The 24793-nt window shown below is 34.7% G+C and overlaps 2 protein-coding genes across 2 annotated transcripts in view; one reads left to right on the top strand and one right to left on the bottom strand.

Annotated features, from left to right (window-relative positions):
- The window catches only part of Ankar (ankyrin and armadillo repeat containing), a 55247-nt gene that overhangs the window by 19136 nt on the left and 11318 nt on the right, over positions 1-24793 (top strand). The window contains exons 8-18 of the mRNA XM_048345102.1: positions 656-857; positions 1787-1995; positions 4932-5036; positions 7213-7454; positions 9622-9790; positions 14604-14845; positions 15017-15170; positions 15311-15472; positions 16927-17033; positions 19723-19845; positions 23996-24154. Of these exons, the coding sequence (XP_048201059.1) occupies positions 656-857; positions 1787-1995; positions 4932-5036; positions 7213-7454; positions 9622-9790; positions 14604-14845; positions 15017-15170; positions 15311-15472; positions 16927-17033; positions 19723-19845; positions 23996-24154 (1874 nt within the window). The remainder of the gene's footprint in view (positions 1-655; positions 858-1786; positions 1996-4931; positions 5037-7212; positions 7455-9621; positions 9791-14603; positions 14846-15016; positions 15171-15310; positions 15473-16926; positions 17034-19722; positions 19846-23995; positions 24155-24793) is intronic.
- The window catches only part of Osgepl1 (O-sialoglycoprotein endopeptidase like 1), a 35426-nt gene continuing 21721 nt past the window's right edge, over positions 11089-24793 (bottom strand). The window contains exon 11 of the mRNA XM_048345099.1: positions 11089-11100. The gene's annotated coding sequence lies outside the window, so the exon portion shown is untranslated. The remainder of the gene's footprint in view (positions 11101-24793) is intronic.

Genomic DNA, 24793 nt, shown 5'->3' with positions numbered 1-24793 from the left:
AGATGAGAATTCTAAAATGCTCATGATTTATTAGCAGAGACCTTTGTAAAAACAGATTTTTTCCAAATCCAAATGTTCTTATCTCCTAATATAAAATATCTGGATGAAATTGGAAGTAATGTAAATAAGAAATGGCTTATTTTATCACAATATTTAACAGTCTCTTAAGTATTAAAATATTTAATATTTTCACTGTCACTTTTTTTTGCATGTAAAGTTGTATGACTATATAATGGTAAGCCATCCTGAGTTAAGCAAGTATAAGTTTGCCTGAATGAATTCTTTTAGTGCTTATTTTCCTGATTTTATATTACATAATACTAAGCTCTGTGGTTAGATACCAAAAAAGGTATTTATATGTTTACTTGTTTATTTATTGTGATGACTCTGGGGCTTGAATTCAAGGCCTGGTTACTTTCCTTGAGCTTATTTTGCTTAAGGCTAGCACTCAACCACTAGAGCCACATCTCCACTTCTGACTTTTTGGTGGTTAATTGGAGACTCCTGCATGGACTGGATTCCAACCATGATCCTCAGAGATCAGCCTCTTGAGTGGTTAGGATTACAGGCAAGAGCCACCAGCACCTGGCCACACAGGTATTTTTTAAGCAACACTAGTTCTTTGACTCCTTAAGTAATTGTCCATCCGTTCCAGGTCCAACACCTCTACACCTGGCTGCGCAGGCTTGCTCCTTAGAAGCAACCATCTGTCTGCTCTGTTTCAAAGCTGATTACATGCTTTCTGAAAAAAGAGGCTGGATGCCAATTCACTTTGCAGCTTTCTATGACAATATCTGTATTCTCATTGCTCTTTGTAGAAAAGAACCGAGTTTATTAGAGGCTGAAGCAACAGCTGAGTAAGTCATTATTTGTAAGAATATAAATTTCTAGAGCTAGGGGTATGACTCAAGTGGTGAAGCATGTATGTAATAAGTGAAAAGCCTAGTTCAGACACTAGAAACATGTTTGTATACATGATATATACACACACACAGAGCTTTGCTCACACATTGTCATTGTATGGCAATATCTATCTGTGAGGGAAGTTAGGAAACATAATAATAACTAGAGAAACATATACTGAACCTAAAGACCTAAAGACCTTCACTATTCACAAAGCATGTAGTAGAATTTTCAGACAAACCATTTGTTTCTGACACATCGAGGAAGTTGGATTTGTAATTGGACATGAAATGTGAAGAAATGAGTTTACTACTACTACCTGAGCTTCAATATTGTTACTTGTAAAATCGATTGGTAAGATTTGCCTTCATTTTTCCTTTACTCACACAGTTATTCTAGGGAATAAACAGGATAGCATAACATGGGGCAATAGCAAATTCCAAAGAAATCATAAGATATAACAAGTTGGGAAAGAGTATTGGCAGCAATACTAAGAGCAAGGGAGGGACTGGGAATATAGCCTAGTGGCAAGAGTGCTTGCCTCGTGTATATGAAGCCCTGGGTTTGATTCGCAAGCACCACATATATAGAAAACGGCCAGAAGTGGCGCTGTGGCTCAAGTGGCATAGTGCTAGCCTTGAGCAAAAAGAAGCCAGGGACAGTGCTCAGGCCCTGAGTTCAAGGCCCAGGACTGGCCAAAAAAAAAAAGAGCAAGGGAGGCAAATCTATTTACATGTGGAATATAGAGGATGAGAACGCCTAAGGAAGGAAGGCAATAATATAAATCAAGAGTTCTTCCAACAGTACTTTCAAGAGTTTTACAAAAACTATGATACCATTAGGAATGCTGAAATCTTATTGTAATGTGTTCCTTGATGTTTAGGAATCAGTGTACTCCACTGTTACTTGCGGCAACTTCAGGAGCACTGGATACTATTCAATACCTGTTTTCTCTTGGTGCTAACTGGAGAAAAACGGATACCAAAGGAAATAATATAATTCACTTGTCAGTGCTAACTTTTCACACAGAGGTACTAAAGTATATAATTGAGTTAGATATTCCTGAGCTCCCAGTTTGGAAAACTTTGGTGGGTAAGTATAGAACACATGACTTCTTTGTAAATTAATTTTCTGATTATTACTTGCTTTAATTATTGATACTTAACTGATATACAGAAGTAAAACCATGCATATTTGAACATTAAAGTAACTATTAAATAAAGTTAGTTAAAATAAACAAATGGAAATACAGATGATAAGGAGCTATATTTTTGTATGCAAAAGTAACTTTGTTTATACACACACACACACACACACACACACACACACTACTGGGAAATGAACAAAAGGGATTGTACATCCTAGGCGATACTGGGGACTGTACATCCTAGGCAAGCACTTTTGCTTCAAAACAGCGTTTTTCTATCTTCTTGCCTGGGTGGCATCACCCTGAACTCTTGGTTCTGCTCATGCATCCACTTACCATTTCCACGCCAATAAGCTCAGTTTTTATTTTTAAGTTAAAATCCGTGGCTCGCGATCCAAACCATATTTTATGTACCTCAATTTTGTTTTTATTTTCCAACTTCCTCTAAAGTCAAAACATCTCCTCCATCAAAAAAATGAGATTAAAAAATAAAGGAGAAACTTAAAGTTCAAGTGGAAAAGATTTCTTCCGATTCCTTACTTCCGAATTTTAGAAGCAAATTTAGAAACTTATTTCTTCATATTTTTAATAAATGTTTTGTGACTGTTTAAGGTTTGTCCTCCACATCTCTAGTTGGTTTATCCAGAAATTGTATAAACCCGTTGAAGGAATACATCTAATTTTACTCCAACCATGAGGAAAGCTGAACACCTCTTGGACCCACAACATGAAATCCTCAGAAAGGCTTGATGGACAGGAAAGGAAGTGATGGACAGGAAAGGTCTCCATAGATCCTAACCAGGAAAGATATAAAAATACTGAAGCTAGAAATATCCCTGAAAAATGAAAGGAAGGAGGAGTCAGGAAGCTGAGAGGAAAGCAGAGGAATTCAGATGACAGCAATGGGTAGTTACAGGATGGAACTATTTCCAACCTACAAGGAAAAGGTGGAAGGGTCATGAAGTATAGAGTAAACTAGATGAAATTTGAAAAGGACATTATTACCTCCAAAAAGGTAAAAATGACAAATAAAACACAATGGTACAGTGTAGAACTCAGCTGTGATGATATTTGTACAGGCATCGTAAGTACTGAATACCGATTTTACTCAAAAGATAAATGTGCAATGGAAAGCAAGAGAAAATGGCAGAACATTGTTGAAAGAACTGGTTTTTGTTTTCCAGAACACCAGATCAACAATGTCTGAGCCAATACAGCAAAAAATATTTATGCAGACTTATGAGAAAAGTAAATCACAGAAGATAAAGGAGAAAGTGCCCAAGTGCTCATTTCTGGACAAATGAATCCAGAAAGCAGAGGGTAGAGCTAGAAACAATAATTTACTACAAGCATTTTAGTAACATTTAATTCTGAATAAGCAGCATGCAGTAAAACCTAAAGCAAAAAGAAAAGCTTTAGAGAAGGAGGACTTTTTTTTTCCAACAACTCATTTTAGTATAGGGTCAGATGGTAGTTAAGATCTTCAATTTCATTCTTTTGGTTCTAAATATTCAGAAGAAGACTGAATATTTGGTTCTAAACTAGCTTGGTCTGCTCTTTTGAATGTACCAGGCCCATGAGATACTGGGGAAAGTCTTCAATGTTTATTTATACCTGTATATATCATCATATCTTAACCTCTTTAGGAGGAACTGAGAAGACTATCCTATTGTTTAAATAGAATTAGTTATTGCAAATATCTGCTTATTAGTAGGGAAGTCTGACTCCTAACAAGAATATTCTAAATGGCTGAAGACATTCACAATGGCCATTGCTTCCTACAGCCATTGTTGGGAAGTCCAACAATGACATAAACACAACTATCAACACTGAGCATCTAACCACTGCTGTGCCTTAAACTCTGGAATTGTTCTTTCTCCTCATACTATCCATTTTTACTATGGATTTAAAAAATAGAAGTCTCCAGGATTAGCTCTTACAGTGGAATTCCATAGAATAATCTAACTAAGGTAGGATCTTGACATACTTGGTAATACAGTAGTTAAATAAATGAAGAATAGTTACCGGTATGGATTTTTCTGAGTTCAAAAGTATTGTTAAGAAGCATCCATATGTGTATTATCTTCTGTTTAGATTACAAAATTCACCCCAGATTTTAAATATTTTTTATATTCAAGAAATGAGTAAAACTTCATGTCTAACTTGATGGTAATTAAATTGGATTCATGATAATGCAGTGTACTTTGCCATCTTTGAAATCACACACATAATTTATATTCAGAATATATTTTAGATATGAGAGAGAAGTATTGTTTGCATGTATCCAGTCCAGCCAGTATAAGCCATTTAAACCAAATAATTTCAAGATTTTTTATTGATTATATGGATGATAAACCTTCATATGTCTAGCCTTCTTTAATTATAAATAATACCTAAGGTAATGAAATCAGGAAAAGATAATTTTTTGTGTTTTTTTTTTGTATAGCTCACAGGCTTGGAAGTTTCCATCTATAATTAACTGTCTTCATTGCACTTTGGCCTATAGCACACTAGGCAAGAGGCTGTGGCAGAAGTCCATTCACCTTTAGGTGTGGACAATACAGAAACAGGAAGAAGGGGTTTAGTCCCACAATCCCTTTCATGATTCCAACTCTTAAACGTTCCACTATCTCCTAACATAATATGCTTAGATAGGTAAATAAACCCTTAAACACATTGTTTTTTATTCAAATTCAGATTCAAATTTTAACATATATAAATCTGTTTAGCACCTCATAGAGGGTCATGCACAGAGGGAAATGTAACGCATACAGTTAGTGGTCATGATGATAATTTCAACTGTTGAGTTGAAATAAAACCAGTGAATCCATTACTTCTGGCATAAATTACAGCTTGTGTTTTCCTGTTGAATACTTACCAGAAATGTTACAGTGCGAAAACTTTAAACGAAGAATGATGGCTGTCATGTCCTTAGAAGTAATTTGCTTAGCAAAAGATGGATACTGGAAATGTATTTTGGATGCAGGTAACACAAATCTATTAACTATGTTTTTCTTAACTCTAGTTTACATAGAGCTAAATTATACTTGGGTCAATCACTTCAGTGCATATTTCCCCTCCCTCCATCCCTCCTTTGCTCCCTTCTTTATTTCTTTTGATGCTTTACAGATTTATGTTTGTAAAGCACACATTATACCACTGAGCTATAATCCCAGACTTAAACTATATTTTTTGGTTTGTTTTTTTTTTTTTTGGCCAGTCCTGGGCCTTGGACTCAGTGCCTGAGCACTGTCCCTGGCTTCTTCCCGCTCAAGGCTAGCACTCCGCCACCTGAGCCACAGCGCCGCTTCTGGCCGTTTTCTGTATATGTGGTGCTGGGGAATCGAACCTAGGGCCTCGTGTATCCGAGGCAGGCACTCTTGCCACTAGGCTATATCCCCAGCCCTTGGTTTTGTTTTTGCCAGTCCTGGGGTTTGAACTCAGAGCCTGAATACTGTCCCTGGCTTCCTTTTGCTCAAGGCTAGCACTCTACCTCTTGAGCCACAGCACCACTTCTGGCCTCTTCTGTTTATGTGGTGCTGATTCAGAATTGGACCCAGGGCTTCATGCACGCTAGGCGAGCACTCTACCACTGAGCCACATTCCCAGCCCCCTCAACTATATTTTTGAAGAAACTTTTTAATTGATATTTGCTAAGCTTCACTTTCCTTTTAAATCAGTTCCTATATCTGTCAACACTTTTTTAAATTTTCTATGTGAAATCTGCACAAGATCAAAAAGCTAAAAATTTTACAGAAAATTTTCTATTTCTCTCAAACTTTGCAAATTTAAAAGCTAATAGTAAATAGCTTCACCATACTACTTCCTATTTTCTTTAATTTAAAAATTATCCTTAGTCTACATTTGCAAATGTGATTTTTAAATTTAAAAAATAGCCGAGTAAATGTCAGGTCAAGTTTGTAATTAGTTATGTATTTAGAACTTAAACTAATCACTTCACTTGTTTAATCTAGTTTTCTCATGAGTAAAGTTCAAATTTACTGTCCAATGCAATTGTCAAAACAACTTTCTGCTGGGCGGTGGTTCACACCTATAATCCTAGCTACTCAGGAGACTGAGGTCTGAGGATTGTGGTTCAAAGCCAGCCCAGGCAGTAAAGTTGGTGAGACTCTTATCTCCAATTAACCACCAGAAAGCCAGAAGTGCCACTGTAGTTCAAGTGGCACTGTGGTTAGCATCAGGGACTGTGCAAAAAAACAAAGAAAAACAAAAACCAAAAACTTTTTGAAGTTATTTGTGACTGTTCATCATAGTAGCTACTACTTTAATAAAATATTGAGTACATGTGAGATAAACTGTGTAAGTATTGCCAAAAGGAAAAATTAAGTTTACCTGCTTATATAAAGTCCCCTAACTTTTTTTAAAACCAAGTACTGAAAGCTGCATTTCTCAAAAGTGAGCCATATATTTATATGGTTAAGGATGACTTATTTCCAGTAGTTAAACATATAAAAGCTTTACTCATATTCATTTTCCAGCACTTATATGTATTCTATAGTGTGCTCTCTTTTGTTTAAATTGAATTGATATAATATGATAATATCCAATTGAAGTCGGATTATCTATTTCCACCAAAGCTAATGATTTCCAACTTTTAACTAGTTACAATTAATGAGGCTAATGTTGTGTATTACTAGATTCAGTATTCTTGTTTTTTCCTTGATGCATAAGAATAAAGTATTATAAAATATTCAACTAATTGCACAAAAACAGCCACATAAAATGGGTGCAATAATCAAAGCTTAACTCCACCATGTGGGAACTCAAAGACTGTCTGCCAAATGTGGTGGTGTGTGTCTATAATCCCAGCACTTAGAAGGTTGAAGCAAGAGGATCATGAGTTTGAGGCCAGCATGTATTATTCAAACAAAAAGAATTTACCAGTGATATTAAAAACTCAATAGTTTAATGATAGTGTAGGGTTACTAATATATAGTGTATAATTGTGCTATGCTAAATCAAATGCATAAACAATGAGAACTTTCTATAATGTAGATAAGACAGAAAAATAAATTCAAAAAATTTCACATAATTACTTTATATTTTGTACAACTGTCTATATTTCAATGCTGAACGATATTATTTAAAAACCGACTACAAATGATTCCAAATAATTCATGGTCATTGTGTTTTCTTTACAGGCACCATTCCTGCCTTAATCAATCTATTAAAAAGTCATAAAATTAAATTGCAGTGTAAAACTGTTGGGTTATTGAGTAATATCTCAACCCATGAAAGTATAGTGCATGCTTTGGTAGAAGCAGGAGGCATTCCAGCTTTGATCAAGCTATTGGCTTCTGATGAGCCTGAACTGCACTCTCGCTGTGCTGTTATTCTGTATGATATTGCTCAATATGAAAACAAGGATGTTATTGCTGAATATGTAAGTTCTTTTATAGGACAATATTTTTGATGGAAAGTAAATCCATTGTATAGAACATAGAAAACTAATGACTCATTGTATCATACATTTGCACATCTTTCAAGGATAAACTACGAAAGGGAAGATAGAGACATGTAGTATGGTGAAAAATTCTACACTAAGAAGTAAACATTTGGCATGTCCAGTGAGGGCTGCTCTTGTTTCTAAGATGGCACTTTGTTGTTGTTGTCTGCATATGGCAGAAGGAGGAAGGATCAAGGGGCCCAGTGTAGGGAACTTTGAAGACAAGATGGATGACCAGGAAAGGGTTGGAGGTTGGAATGCTGCTGCCTCAGTACTCAGAATTATGGGAACTGGACTCTGGAAAGATTAAAACAGCCAAGGCAAGCAAGATAAATGTCTAAGTTGACTGGGCCGTATGAAGATTGAGACAATGGGAATAAGATAAATGTCTTAAGTTACAGTTGTATATTCAAAACTATTCACCCTTTTCCCATTGCCCCCTAACAAGAAGGGAGTCAGTTATTACTATGTACATAAACTCTCATGCCAATGATTATAGCCACAAAATAGATGGATACCTTGTTTTCTGCATGCACCTATAGTAACATTACCTGTACTGAACTAAATAGATAGGTTTGCTTATGGGGAACTTAGGGTTTAAGAGCCAGTAAGCTTTGTGCCCCTGGTTCCTCACATGCTTAACTCTTTCTCTCTGTCTTCATTTCTTTGGCTCTGATGTCCTGTTGTGCTGTATGGGGTTGTGGAGAGCAAGAGTTCAGTTACTACTCCCCAGGCTTTTTATAGGATTCCTAATCCCTTCATGACTTAATCAGCTCCTAGTGGCCCTACCTTTTAATATTATCACAAAGGAGTTTATATTCCTATGTAGGAATTTTGGAAGAACACATAAATTCAAACAATAACACTATTCTTCATCTTTTATAATTTTTCCTATTTTTTATATTTGGACAGGTTCTGTGCTAATTTCCTTTTGGAAGTTACTCATATTAGTTGGGTCTCTGTGAGTCAATATTTGCAGAAATACATATGTAAGAGGGTCTTGGCACATGTTCTAGGTTAGAAAATCTGTTTCTCCTTTTTCCTCCCTAAGTTTTGTTATTATATGTTGTACAAAATAATTTGTTTCATTGTAACATTTTATAGCTGCAGACATTTTGACCATATTTACTTCCCATCACCCTGTCTCCTTTCTTCCACTGGCTATTTCACCACAAAATGGTCTCTGGATGACTATACATTCTTATGCCAGATTTGTGTCAGTGAGTTCTTCTAGCTTCACTCATATCTACAAACAGAGATACATGGTGCATAGTGCCTCATAAAGTAGATTCTCTCTCCCCTACAAAATGCAATTTCTTCCTTTTTACCTCACCATTGGACTTTTTTTCCAAACATATCTTGATCATGCTGGCTTCTTCTGCTGTTTTCTAAACTTTAAGCTATACTGGCCCAAGAAAGAGCCTACTGCCATCTTGACTACCTAATTCTATTGTTTCAGACAGAAAATTATGCCCCTTTTTCTTCCCCTCAAGAAGGAGAAATTGTGTTCTGCCAGCATTTCCTGTGGACACTGGCAATGGAGATGTTAGTCATCTCTTTTGCCATGTCATCTACATTTATTGTGGTTTAATATTGGGATATCTCCTAGATTTACTGAATATATTATTGCGTTTTTTCCCCATAATATTCTTGCATTGTTTTGTAGGGAGAAACACCATTTTTACTTTATTAAACAAAACAAATTCCAATATTAGTAAGCATAATACTTTGTGTTGGGCAAACAATTGGCAATGACTAGTGTACTGTGTAAAGATGTAAGCATTTCCAAATGGGGAAATATGTTTAATTAACCTTGCTGCACTTTTTAGATAATTATTAAATATTACAATAAATGTGCAGCTTTAAATTATTTTGGATATTTTAAAATATGTTTGCCTTATACTTAACTTAAATGAAAGCATAAGACTTTCTCAGAGTTGTATTGTTAGTTAATGTGACACATCAGTCAACACATCTATTTGTAGGCAATTGTTTTTTCCTAAATAAGTAGACATTTACAGTAAGAAAGATTCTAGAATGTGTTTTAAATAAAAACTGCCTTTATATTAAGTGAAATAAAATTTAATCACTGTTTTATTTTTAGAATGGAATCCCAGCTCTGATAAATCTCCTGGACTTAGATATAGAAAATGTGCTGATAAATGTAATGAACTGTATACGAGTATTATGCATGGGAAATGAAAAAAATCAAAAATCAATGATAGAACATAAAGGCATCCAACACCTTATCAGATTCTTGAGTTCTGATTCCGGTGAGCCTCAACCTCTTGAGTTTTTTTTAATTACCAGATTTATGATGGGAAGCAAGTGTAGATTTGGACAAACATTTGTCCAGAATTTGACTGTGAACTTCTACATATATAATATGACCTAACCATCTAAGCACTTTAATGGGTTTATGAAAGGAATTGATTCTCAAAACATCCTTTAAAATATTTAATAAGACATTTATTAATGGAACTATTTTCATGAGCAATGAAAGTAATGCAAAGAATTGTATTCCTAGGGGAATAGGTGTCTCTTCATGTGAATTAGATAGACAGAGAAAGAGAGAGAGAGAGCGATGATTGGTAGAAGTTTTGGAAATTATGTGGATTTCATATGTAGTGTTTAATTGCAAATTATTTAATGTCAAATTTCAAGGTAATCAGAAGGTATTATCAATACCACCTGATATCAATTTCTAATATAGAAATATCAATTTATAATATAGGCCTCAGCAACAAAAACATCAGGATCAATTTCTAATATATACCTCAGTACCAAAAGCATTGTTTTTGCAGCTATTGCAAATATTTTTTTGTTCTGCAAGAATAATATCCAGTGGGACTATATAATCACATATGCTTTAAATTTGAGAGGAGAAAATTAGGTAAAAGGCATGTTTCTTTTTCCTACACAGTCTACTATCTCCTTTGAGTTGAAGGTGGGGAATTCTACTTTCTGTGTTGATGTAGGATACTAGATAAGGGAAAGAATATTTTCCCCTTCATCCTCTCAATTTTATGAAACTAATTATCTTAACATTATTAGAGTAAGCTATTAGAATAAGCTATATAAAAAGCAATGCTAATCACTCAATATTCTTTAAATTAAGAAAGTAAATGAATTACTTACTGACTTATTTCCATTTCCCCTCTTTAAGTTAATCTGATTATCACTTAGGATAAAGTCTATATTTTTATCATTGACTATAGTCACTTAAAACTTCTACTCTAAGAGTGTCCTGTCATCTTCTGTCATCTATCTATGTATCTATTACTTTTTTTCCTTTCAATTATTTGAAATGATTAGATTTATTGATTTTTATATCTTGGTCCACAAGGTTCAGGACCTTGTTTTGTTGCTTTATCACCATACCCCCAATGCCAATTATGTGTTTTGTACATAATGACTACACAATAAAAGACTGATATATAAATAATTGAATAGATGAAGAAAACATTCTCAACAAAAATGGTTGATATGCTTGACATAAATTGATTAAAGTGAGTATACAAGATGGGAAGTGTAGCTCAATATTGGAGTGCTTGCCTACCATTTATAAGGCTCTAGATTCAACCTCAAGCATTACCAAAAAAAAGTGAGTATACAAGTTAATATAAATAATGTCTTATATACAGGCAATTAATCTTACTAGATATTATATTAAAATACTGAATTATAGTGTCTGGAAGATATTTCTGTCTTTAAGACTCTAATGAAAAATCTTATGTAAATTTTTTTTAGAAATGCTACTTTAGGGCTGGGGATATGGCCTAGTGGCAAGAGTGCTTGCCTTGAATACCTGAAGCCCTGGATTCAATTCCCCAGCACTGCATATGCAGAAAATGGCCAGAAGTGGTGCTGTGGCTCAAGTGGCAGAGGGCTATCCTTGAGCAAAAAGAAGCCAGGGACAGTGCTCAGGCCCTGAGTCCAAGGCCCAGGACTGGCAAAAAAAAAAAAAAAAAAAGAAAGAAAGAAATGCTACTTTGATATTCTACATATCAAACTAAAACAATAACCTACTTGTATTTTAAATGAAGTGATTACTCAGATTAGAAATAAATAACATAGGTAACTTTTGAACACAGGGTTTTATCTATGTATTCTTCTTCTAGGGATAAAAAAAATAGTGGTACACAGATCTTGAATTCTAAAGAGTTTTTTATTCATAGGGAAATAGGTGGAACAGCTCTGAATCTGTGTTATAAGTACTGTAAGACTGAAAAACTCAATAAATGTGTTGATATTATTGGGTTTCCCACTAAATGTTGGCTCAGGCGAAAGTTATAGTTATTCAATCTTGAGGGCAAATTTTGATAAGGAACAGAATATTTTGTTTAAAGCATCTTGCTCCTTATAGGATGCAAAGGGCAAATACAGTTAAGAGACTAGTGATTGAAATTAACATTACCAGTAGGGATACAAGGATATCTAGTAACTCTACATGAGTCGTCCTCCAAAGAACATAATGCCATTTAAAAATATTCTAGTTCGAAGTACATATCCTGAATAAAAAATTATTATTAATCAAAACCAATTAAGGAATATTCTCTAAAATAAACAATCTAATATTCATTTAAAAAGTCTAAGTCAGGCTGGGAATATGGCCTAGTGGCAAGAGTGCTTGCCTTCCATACATGAAGCCCTAGGTTCAATTCCCCAGCACCACATATACAGAAAACGGCCAGAAGTGGTGCTGTGGCAGAGTGCTAGCCTTGAGCAAAAAGAAAGGGACAGTACTCAGGCCATGAGTCCAAGCCCCAGGACTGGTAACATAAATAAATTAATTAATTAAAATAAATTAAAAAAATTAAATTAAATTAAAAGTCTAAGTCATCTGGCTGCTGATGGCTAATGCATGTAGTCTTAGATGCTGGGAGGCTAAGATTGAGAGAATTGTAGCTTGAGACCAGTTTAGGCAGAAAAGTTTATGAGACCACCTTCTCAGCAGATGAATGCTGGAGATAGTGGTACAGGATACTGTTATCCTGGCTATGTGAGTGGCTGAGATTGAAAGAATCACAGTTCCAGACAAGCAAGACTCCATTGTAACAGAGCAACTTGGCATTGTAGCAAAGGCCTGTCATCCCAGAAGTCAAATAATTGGTGGATTGCAGTTCTGGCATATGATTTGGGGGAGGAAATGACACCCCATCTCAAAAATAGCCAGTGCAAAAAAAAGTCTGGCGTTGTGGCTCAGTAGCAAATGTGAGGTGCTATTCAACTATTGCATATACAAGCTGCCCTGCAATTACATAAAGGGTATCTTTATTCTTATGAAAATACATACTGAGGTATGAATACAGAAGATAAAAGGTCATGGCATATGTGTACAATGTAATCTTAAACTTAGAAAACTAAATTATGTAGATATAAACCAGATATTTAATGTAAGTCAGATTATATGAATCAATATAAATATTACATTTATAAAAATATAAGTGTACAGAAGATCTCTGATTCATTATCAGAACTTTTCTGTAGGTTGTAAGAAGAAAAAAAAGCAACCAGTTAATAAACATTCAGGAAAATCCTGAGACTTACCAGTAAACAAAAGTACAAAATTACATGACTACCACCTATCAAATTAACAATATATCTATTTTTTTATTTAAGCAAAAGCTAGATCTTATTAAAGCAAAAGTGGTTATAAATATACCCTTCCAAAGGAAACTGAGGTAAGGCAGATCAGACAGTTAAATGCTTGCATATTTACTTTTATGATATTGCATACTATAAAGGCACAAAACATTGATACTCTATAGAAACACTATTAATGTTTTTGAAATGAAGTTTATTTATTTAAATGAATATATTGGGTTAGTCCAATAATTTCTGAGACCATACTCAGTATAGAAATATCTTATGAGCTAAGATTTCTTTGGAGATTATTTCAAAAAATGAAAAATTTTCAAGATGGGAATGGCTAAGGAAATTAAGAATAAACTCATGAATTGAATATTTTAAAGACACTGATATGTAAGAAAAGGATAATATTTTAATGGTAAGTGAAAATGAGGAAAATTGTGTTTAGAAAATGCCTGTATGACTATAATTATCTATATCTACCTATCTATCTACAAACAAAATCTTTTATTATATATATATATTTTTTAATTATCAAACTGAATTACAGAGAGGTTACAGCTTCATACATTAGGCATTGGATACATTTCTTATACTGTTTGTTACCTCGTCCCTCATTCCCCCCTCCCTCCTCTCCCTTTCCCTTCCCCCCACCATAAGTTGTTCAGTTGTTCAGTTCATTTTCACCAAACAGTTTGTAAGTATTGCTTTTGTAGTTGTTTGTCTTTTTTTTTTACCCTGTGTCTCTCGATTTTGGTATTCCCTTCCAATTTCCTGGTTCTAATACCAGTATATCCAGTTTCCAATATACTCAGATAAGATACAGAGATAGTGTAGGTACAACCACAGGAAGGTGATACAGGAATATCATCAATAATAGAGGCTACAGTTACATATGGCACATTGAAAGTAGTTACAACTGTGATATAACAATCATTTCCATAACATGGAGTTCATTTCACTTAGCATTATCTTATGTTTTCATAAGGGTATAGCTATTGGGCTCCTGTGATCCTCTGCTGTGACTTGCCTAATCCTGTGCTAATTATTCCCTATAAGGGAGACCATATAATCCATGTTTCTTTGGGTCTGGCTCACTTCACTTAGTATAACTTTTTCCAAGTCCTTCCCTTTCCTTACAAATGGGGCAATGTCATTCTTTCTGATAGATGCGTAAAATTCCATTGTGTATATGTACCACATTTTCCTGATCCACTCATCTACTGAGGGGCATCTGGGTTGGTTCCAGATTCTAGCTATGACAAATTTTGCTGCAATGAACATTCTACAAACAAAATCTTAAGTGAGGGTAAAGCTAAATGTTAACTGGACTTAGGTGGTGAGTCTGGACAGTTTTATTTCTATTTTGGCTTTCTAATTTTTCTACAAGTTTTATATAAATTGATTTTGTAATGTGGGAAACTAAAGGTATGTTGTACTTGATACTTTTACTTTCTGAAAGACTAATTTGACTTGTTCTTGGGTTCTCTGAAGATGTGTTGAAGGCTGTCTCTTCTGCGACAATTGCTGAGGTTGGGCGTAACAACATGGAAGTTCAGGAGGCTTTAGCTAAGCAAGGAGCAATTCCCCCCCTCGTTGCCCTTTTCAAAGGGAAGCAACTAAGTGTCCAAGTGAAAGGTGCGATGGCTGTGGAGTCACTGGCAAATCACAATCATTTAATACAGAAGGCATTTCTGGAAAGAAACCTAACTAAATACCTTTTAAAACTCCTCAAGGTAAGACTTTTATCATTGGTGGCTGTTTTGTTTTAAGATAGCTTAATTCCATTTTGGATTTTGTTTAGTGAACAGAAAATCAAACTAATGCTAGAATAAACATTTTACAACACCCCCCCCCCAAGTGTTGAATAAATATTCAATGAGTGAATGGAATGTTTTCTAAAACAGGCATTTCAAATAGATGTTAAAGAACAAGGAGCCATAGCGCTTTGGGCCTTGGCAGGACAAACACTGAAACAACAAAAGTACATGGCAGAACAGATTGGATACAACTTTATAATAAATATGCTTTTGTCGTCATCAGCTAAAATGCAGTATGTGGGTATGTTGTTTTCTACAAGGCGAGCACTTTTACCACTAGGCCATATTCCCAGCCCGGGTATATTATTTTCTATACATTAACCTATACAAAGTATAGACAGCACTGGCGTATCATAACTGCCTCTTCCTTTTCTTTACCAGGAGGTGAAGCAGTCATAGCTCTAAGTAAGGACAGCAGGGTGCATCAAAATCAGATCTGTGAAGGGAATGGAATCGCTCCTCTGGTTCGCTTACTAAGAATTAGTAGAATAGCAGAAGGCACACTCCTCAGTGTCATCAAAGCAGTTGGATCCATTTGTATTGGTTTGTACACATTCTCAATTTCTTAAATATTTGTAAGAAAAAAGGAATTAGATAAACAAAAATTAATCTCCTCCTCTCCATTCCCACTGTTAGAGTCCTAAAGCATATTGAATGTTTCAGACGTTGGTGAGTAAAATTAATGTAATTAAGAATTTCAAATTGGTCTTGCTCTTGAACTTTTTGAAGAATGGAAAATGATAACAGATGCATTGATTTATTTTGACTTAAATTAATCTCATCTTTTAAGAGAAAACATTGTTTTTTTAAAAATGTTGAGCCTATATGTTTTTGAAGAATTTCTAGTGCTGGCATACAGTTTCTGATTCTAGTCTCTTTACACAATAATTTCTTGTTTATAAAGTGACCTATGTTGCAAAGGAATTGGCTTTTTTGGCATACCTTAAAATGTGGAATTTTTAATGATTGACAAGCCAAAAAAACTATATTCTTTCTAATCCTTGTGAACACATGGGACTGGCTGTAGACTGTTTCTTGAAAAGGACAGAAAAAGATGACTTTTTTCTAGGTCAGTGTATTTCCTTTAGTCTGGCTAACATAACAGGAATTAGCTTCCATTATTTCTCTCATGAATACTACTTGTAGAAATTCATTACCTATTTTAAGAAAAATCAGCCACAGAAAACAATTTCAATTTTTGGCTACTGGGATAGAATATTATATAGTTTTCTCTAACATTTTAGTAAATGATAATACATATACAAAGTTGTCCAATACACATACATCCACACACTACCTTTTCATTGGCAGGAAAAAAGTGCATCTGTTACTTCTTTTCTGTTTCTTTGAACTTCTCCATATATATACATATATATTACACATATATATGATACACACATGATATAATATATATGATACACACACGATATAATATCTATAACACATATATATGATACACACACATAGAAATTTATTGGCAAAACAAATATGCTATTTTAATCTCCAAAAAGAGATGACTTGAGTTTTCCATTGGTTCTACAACTTAAAGGAGTATGTTATAAGTGGAAGATTATCTTTCTAGCACGTGTCACTTAAAGAATCAAGAAATTTTGATTCAATGATTACTTTATAAGTTTTGTAGAAATAAAATATTTTAATAAAAATAATAAAGATAAACTTAAGACCACTGCACAATTATTTCTTCAATAAGTGATAATGATCATTTCCATTGATAATATATCAATTTTTAAATTTATTTCCTGGGTGTCTATTAGGGGACCACCCACAATTCTAATAATGAATTTTCCATGTTTATTCAACATACATGAGCAATTTAAAAAAGTTAACAGGACTATAAAATGGTGCTACTATAGCATTTCCTTTTTAATGTACTAACCATATTAAGCCTAGGAACTGTCAATCAATATTAAGCTACATTTGTCTTTACATTTACAAAATGGGAACAAATTACTTCATTGAAACATGGACTCTTACAGGTGTAGCCCATACAAGCAATCCTGTTAGCCAACAATACATTGTAGAGGAAAATGCTCTTCCAGTACTTATACAACTACTAAGAAAGCACCCTTCACCAAACATTAAGGTATTTATCAAGGTTTAAAATTTCCCCCATACAGTAAAAGTAACATGAATATAAATTTTAAGAGCAATTTGTATCTTTCTGAAAGTTAACTATAAAATCCAAAAAATTATAAACAGTAAAAGGTTGTTCCAAAACTACTAAGTTAGGCATGAATGCTATTAAAATATACTTTCTTCAAATTTAATGATAAAGGCTTAGGTCCTTACTCTTTTTTTTTTTTTTTTTTTTTTTTTTTTTTGCCAGTCCTGGGCTTGAACTCTGGGCCTGGGCACTGTCCCTGAACTTGGTTTTGCTTAAGGCTAGCACTCTACCACGTGAGCCACTGCGTCACTTTTGGCATTTTCTGTTTATGTGGTGCTGAGGAATCGAACCAGGGGCTTCATGTATATGAGGCAAGCACTCTGACACTAAGCCACATTCCAGCGCTTCTTTTTTTTTTTTTTAAATGTGGAAGTTTTAGCAAGTATGTATTTCAGTAAAAACATGACATAGCAGGGAAAGATAGAGAAAGAAATGATTCCTGCTCCCCAGACAGGAAATGAGTTATGTCCTGACTCTTTAAAGACAGGTTTCCCTCTGATATTTCGTTGTTTACTCATAGAATTTATTCTCTACTTTTTGAGATACTTAGTAAAACCAGGTGGGGATAATGGGAACTTACAAGACAATAGTTCTCAAAGATAAGTGAACATTCTCAATGCTACACACCAAAGCACCCTGGGGGGCAAGCAAGTGGGAGGCTGGCAGCCATAGCCTTTTCAAGGTTAGACGTTACAAAGAATTACTACAAGTGTTGAAGAGTTATTCTTATTTCATCTACTTCTAGTAAAATGCCCTTAATCAAATGACTTTCATTTCATATAAATTCAAATCCTTTTATTCGTACTTCAGAAATTCAGGAAATCTATAGTTGGTGGGGAAAGGAATTATAATAACAAAAACATTTTTCTTCTCAAAATGGTAAAGAAAATAGAATTAATATTAGCTAGTAAATGGAAATTTTTCTTTTGAATACATTTCCTTTTTTTAAAGTCAGAAAACAAAAAGAACAACATATGATAACAATCGTTCAGTTTGAATTATAAATAAAAACCACACTGTACTTTCTAAGTATAAGTAAACCTCATGAGGCAATCGAAAAATGCCATATAAAAGACATTGCATTTTGAAATGTTTACTTTCCTAACAAAATACTTTACTTCAATTGCACTCATCCGTATTTAAGTATGTATTTTCAGTGGATTTTGAAACTTATCAAAAATGGAACATAGGCTGGGGATATGGCCTAGTGGCAAGAGCGCTTGCCTCGTATACTTGAAGCCCTGGGTTCGATTCCCCAGCACCACATATACAGAAAATGGCCAGAAGTGGCGCTGTGACTCAAGTGGCAGAGTGCTAGCCTTGAGCAAAAAGAAGCCAGGGACAGTGCTCAGGCCCTGAGTCCAAGGCCCAGGACTGGAAAAAAAAAAAAATGGAACATAAACATCCTTCCTTTTCCCCTTCCTTCCTTCCTCCTTCCCTGCCTTTCTTCCTCCTTCCTTTCCTCCCTCCCTCCCCCATCCTTTCCTTCCCTTCCTTTCCCTTTTTCTTCCCTTCCCTTTCCTTTTCCTTCCCTTCCTTTTCCTTTTTTTTCCTTCCTTCCTTCCTTCCTTCCTTCTTTCCTTCCTTCCTTCCTTCCTTTTTCTTCCCTTCCTCCCCATTCCCTCCTTCCCTCCCACCTTCTTCTCTCTGTGTATATGTCTGTCTGTCTCTCTGCTATCTGTGGGTTACATCCAAAGCCCTACAGAAATATCTTTCAATATTTTCCCTCACACTAACATCCTAAAGTGGACAGAGTATTTCACAACATTTCAATAATTGTGCTTTCCAAATCCATAATATTTTTCTATAAATGCATAATGTAGCATTTTAAAAATATATTTAATATCAGTCATATGCAAGGTTCATCTTCCTAATAGGCTTAAGAAAGGAAATAATTCCAAAACTTGAAGTTCTACTTCAAAGGCTTTGCTTAAATTAATAAGGATTTCATTAAAGCCTTAAAACTCAATGTTCAATAGCTCACAAACAACCTAAAACATCTTTTAAACCAATGTTATAGTTTTTTTAATTCTTCAGATGTAAAAGAGATACAAATATTACATTTAGGATTGGGAAAGTATCTCCTTATAATGCCCTTCTCATCCTTTTGGGTGCTCTCAGAAATAGAGCTCCATGCATGTCTCTGCATACACAGAGCAAGGGTCTTTCTCAGCTGTTAAAAATGATGAATGAAGCTGGGTGCTTGTGGTTCATGACTGTAATCCCAGCTACTCAATAGGCTAAATTCTGAGGGTTATGATTCAAAGCCAGTCCAGGCAGGAAGACTCATGAGACTCTTATTTCCAATTAAACACCCCAAAACCTGAAGTATTGCTTTGGCTCAAAGTGGTAGAACACTAGCCTAAAGCAGAAGAGCTCAAGTACAGTACCCAGGCCCTGGGTTCAAGTCCTAAGACAAAAAAAAAATTAATGATATTCCCCCAGCCACTGCATCACTCTTTAACTCTTTAAACTCTAATTAGGGGACTAGAGTCAACAAGTTATACTTTAGCTAACATCTTTCCACAACGTATCACTATACTATTCTGTATAATGAAATTTTCATTTGAAAACAGGTGAAAATAATTTCTGAAAACTACTTATTTAGGTTGAAGTGGCATTTTCCTTGGCATGCATTGTCCTAGGGAATGCTTCCCTGCAGAATGAATTACAACAATCTGAAGGATTTAAGTATTCAGATGTCCTTGATCTTCTTCACTCATCAGATAAGGTAATACTTTTACAAAACATTACCATTCATCTAGAAGAAAATGGGGTTTTAGAGAATCCAGTCAAATTATCAAGTTCTTCATTGCATAGTCAAATACAGTATTTAAGAAATGTAAAATATGGGCTAGTCCTGGGTTCAATTCCTCAGCACCTCATCAACAGAAAAAGTTGGAGTGGTTCTGTGGCTCAAGAGGTAGAATGCTAGCCTTGAGCAAAAAGAAGCCAGGGACAAGCGCTCAGGCCCTGAGTCCAAGCCCAGCACTGGCCAAAAAAAAAAAAAAAAAAAAGTAAACTATATCTGTGTTGTAAACAGAGGTTTTTGTTACTATATATTAAAAAAACCTATATTATCACTAGAAGTTTCTCCCACTGGAAATGTAAAAGCCTTTAGCCCAATAAAAGTGGTTGCCATGGGCTGGCCACTGGTGGCTCATGCCTATATTCTTAGCTACTCAAGAGAGTGAGATCTGTGGATCACAGTTCAAAGCCAGCCCAGGCAAGAAAGTCCTTGAGACTCTTATCTCCAGTTAATGACCAGAAAACCAAAAGTGGTGCTATTGGCTCCAAGTGGTAGAACACTTGAGTGAAAAGGCTGAGACAGTAGCCAGTCCTTGAGTTCAAGCCCCATTACTGACCAAAAAAAATTTTGCCATATTTAAGAATGAATTGTTTTCATGAACAAAAATTTTCCTTTCAAGCTTAAACACTGTTGGTGCCTCTTACTCATTTTTAACTTTTTATTATTAGTATATGTTATACAAAATTGTGGGGCTTATTATGGCATTTTCATACATGTACATGATGCACTTTTATTGCATATCTCCTATTAACCCCTCCTGGTGGTTCCCTTCCTGCTCTTTAATACTCCACTTTTAAAAATTAAGATTTCATATATAAGAGGAAATGTGATATTCTTTCTGAGTCTAATTTTGTTTAATGTGATAATCTTCATTTCTTTTCCTGCAAAATAACATGGTTTAATTCTTCTTTAGGGCTGAATAATATCCCATGGAGTATGTGTGCTCTATTTTTATTGCCTATATGTATTGGTTGATGGGCACATATGGTGATTCTATAATTAGACTACTGTAGATAGTGCTGCAATAAATATCAATGTCTGAGTATCTCTATTGCATGTGAAATTAGGTTCCTTCAGGTATATATCCAGGAAAAGTGTAGCTGGATAATATGGTAGCTCTATATTTAGTATTTGAGGCATATCCATACTGTTTTTCATAGTGGATGCATTAATTTACACTTCTATCAACAGTGAGTTGAAATTCATCAGTATTTTCTGGTGTTTATTTTCTTTATGATAATCATTCTGTTTGGGGTAAGATGGAATCTCTACTAGAGATTTTTTTATTTGTACTTTCCCAGTTGAACACTTTCATGTACTTATTGGCCATTTATACTTCTTGATAAATATCTGTTCAATTAATTTTCCCATTTATTGATTAAATAATTTATCCTCTTGGTATGTACTCTTTTTTAGCTCTTTATATACCTTGAGTATTAATTCCTTGTCAGATGAATAGCTGGCAAAGATTTTCTCCCATTGTAGGTATCTTTTAATTGGTCATTGTTTCCTTTCAATTGATACTTGTTTCTTTTGCTGTACAGAATCTTTTAAATTTGTTTCAATCCAATATTTCAATTCTTGCTCTTATTTTCTGAGTTATTGGAGCCTATTAGAAAGCCATTACCTATACCTATATCTCAGTGTCTCCCATAGAAGTTTCTGTTTCAGGCCTTAAATTAAAGCCTTTGATCCATTTTGTATTGATTTTCATGTATAATAAAAGATATGGATCAGGATTGAGTTTTCTATTCATAGATATACAGTTTTGCTTCAGAAGCTCTTTTCTCTGGAGCTGGTTTTTGATACTTTTGTTGAAAATAAGGTATCTGTAAAGTGCAGTAGTTTGGGTTTGTTTCTTTGTTTTTGGTGTCATTCAGTCTCTCATTTGCTCAGCTTGTGCTCTGTCACTTGGGCCATGCCTCAAGCCCAGCCCTGCCTCTGTCTTTTTGTTTTGTTTTTGCCAGTCCTGGGGCTTGAACTCAGGGCCTGAGCACTGTCCCTGGCTTCTTTTTGCTCCAGCTAGCACTCTACCACTTGAGCCACAGCGCCGCTTCCGGCTTTTTCTATATATGTGGTGCTGAGGAATCGAACCCAGTGCTTCATGTATATGAGGCAAGCACTTTACCATTAGGCCATATTCCCAGCCTCTGCCTCTGTCTTTTGCTGGTAATTTTTTTTTTCTGATCCTGGGGATTGAACTCAGGGCCTGGGCACTGTCCCAGCTAATGGGCGCTACTGGGAGGTGGTAGAAACTTTAGAAGGTGGTGCAGTTTGTCATTGGAGTATACCCTTGAAGGACATTTAAGAGATCCTGTCATTTCCTCTGCCTGTATATCACAGCCACAACCAGGTGAGCTACAATGTTCTGCCATCTCAGTCCCTAAAGAGAGAAAGTCAAGTGACCATGGAATAGAAATCTCCAAGACCATGAACCAAAATAAAACTTACCTCCTTTAAGATGTTTATCTCAGGTATTTGTTCATGGTGATGGAAAGCTAACACAAGGGCACATTAAGATTATTTGAGCCATTATGGTTCTTAATTAAATCTACAGTGGGATACTTACACAGGTCTATTGTAAGAATTAGAAGAGGAAATTAAGTTATATTTAGGAACTAAATATATAAATGATGACTTTATTGATGATGACAAGAGTATAATAAAATTGTTAGTTAATCTAGATTCTACAAAAATCTTAGCTATATTGATGTTATTTACATGGAAATGAAATAAGTTATGGATTATTCTTTACTATTCTTTATTTTTTAATGTTTTATAACTAGAATAAAGTAGACTGACTGTAGAATTGCAGTGATGATATGGGAGTAAAACCTACAGGGAAAAGTAGTGAGAATGGATTGAATCTAACATACTTTTCTCACTCCCTCATACCCAAGTTAGAGTCACAAGGCATGTTTCTTTGGCACATTTTTCCATTACCATTCTTTCCTACTTGGCTTAAGGTTCTATCAAGCTATCAGTTAATCCATCCTTTCTTCATGACTGAGGCCTAGTTCCCTATTCCTTTGACTGTACTGAATACCATTTTTCTTGCCTAGAGCCAAGTGATTACTTTATAATTTTTAAAATTTATATTTTTCATTATAAAATTTATCTCCCTATATGGATAAACATGTATCAAAGAGATAGAGAGATTGGTGAATTTAAATATTATTTAGCCCAGTTTCAGCAATGATCAATGCATGATCAGTATTATTTCATGTATAAATCTATTTCCCCTATATTATATTTTAACCCTCAGGTATCATACCATTTGATCTATAAATGTTTCAATATATACATGCATTTTTGTATACTCAGTGGTAGAATAAAATTTACTAAGATCGAGTTATAATGAGTTATCTGTGTTATATCTTACAGTGTTGAAATTAAAATATTTGAATATAAAAATAAAATTTAATATTAAAATATTAGTAATAAAAATACAATTCTATTTTTAGATTTCTAGAAGTTCTACTATACTTGTACACTGTACACCTTAGTTGACTTTTTCTGTTTGTAAGCCAAAAAAAACATTAAAGTAGAGATAGTCCTACAATGCATAAAATGCAATTATGGTATACTATAACGTAAGTTTTCTGTTTTAAGATAAGGTTTCTCTATGTAGCCCAAGATGGCCTGAAATCTCTGGTCCTCCTGCCCAGAACCCTGAACGGTGGGATTATAGTATTAGCATGAACCACCACACACAGCTACCAGGGAAGATTTGATTCATCAATTACACTTTGCATTCTTGAAATGAAACTAATTATGTTGAAATTTTAAAAAATTGAAGATAAATAAAAAGTATTGCTTCTGCTTACCATTTAGGTGTTCATGTGTATGATAAGTAATCTAACATTTTCAATGAAAAATTCAAAAAAATTCTCTTTCTTCCTTTCTGTTACATATTCAGTTCTCTATTTTCACATTTGTCTGTTTCCCCCAAAATGCCATATTTATTCCTGGTGTTAGGGGTATATATATTTTAATGGACAAGCATTCTAAAATGTGTTATGCTCAGTATCATGATAAATAAACTAAGTTAAATATATTTCTCCTATTTTAGGAAATTTGCTTAAGAGCAGGCTATGCATTGACCCTTTTTGCCTTCAACAATCGCTTCCAACAATACTTAATACTGGAAAGTGGAATGATGACCATATCTCTTTTCGAACCTTTTCTTCAATCAAAAGTTGAAACGGAGAAGGCAATGGCAGCATTTCAGGTATAAAATTAAAGGTTATCATTTCAAGTTGATATATATGTTTTTGGAGGAAATTTTTTTAATTGAGAGGTCTAGAAAAGTATCTATTTACAAAAGTTGGTACTTTGAACATAAGTCCTTTTACCTCATAAAAAAATCTATAAGGATTTCTTATTTACTGCAATAGTATCAAATTTGAGGCACATTTACTTTTGCATTTCATCTGATGCTTAAAACTAACTGGGGAGATTGATAGGAAGGTAGTTTTCTTTTTTCCTCACCCCATGATATAAGGATCTAGAGGTAGAGAGATAAACTACATTAATGACTAAGCCAGGGTTTCATTCCTTCCCTTCCCTTCCCTTCTCTCCCTCTCTCCCTCCCTCCCTTTGTTCCTTTGTTCCTTCCTTCCTTTCTCTGGCTGTAGTTGGGTTTGAACTAAAGGCCATGTTCCTGGTATAGCTTGAGCCATACCTCCAGCTCTGCTTTTTGCTGGTTATTTTGGATATGGATTCTCACAGACTTTTCCATTTCAATTGACTTTAAATCACAATCTTCTGAGTAACTCAGCCTCCTGAATATTATTACAGGCATAAGCCACACACACACACACACACACACACACACACACTATTTACATATATACACACACACGGTTCT

Source organism: Perognathus longimembris, chromosome 4, assembly GCF_023159225.1.
Source record: "Perognathus longimembris pacificus isolate PPM17 chromosome 4, ASM2315922v1, whole genome shotgun sequence".
NCBI classification, from domain to species: Eukaryota; Metazoa; Chordata; class Mammalia; order Rodentia; family Heteromyidae; genus Perognathus; species Perognathus longimembris.
This window is presented reverse-complemented; position numbering and strand designations above follow the sequence as displayed.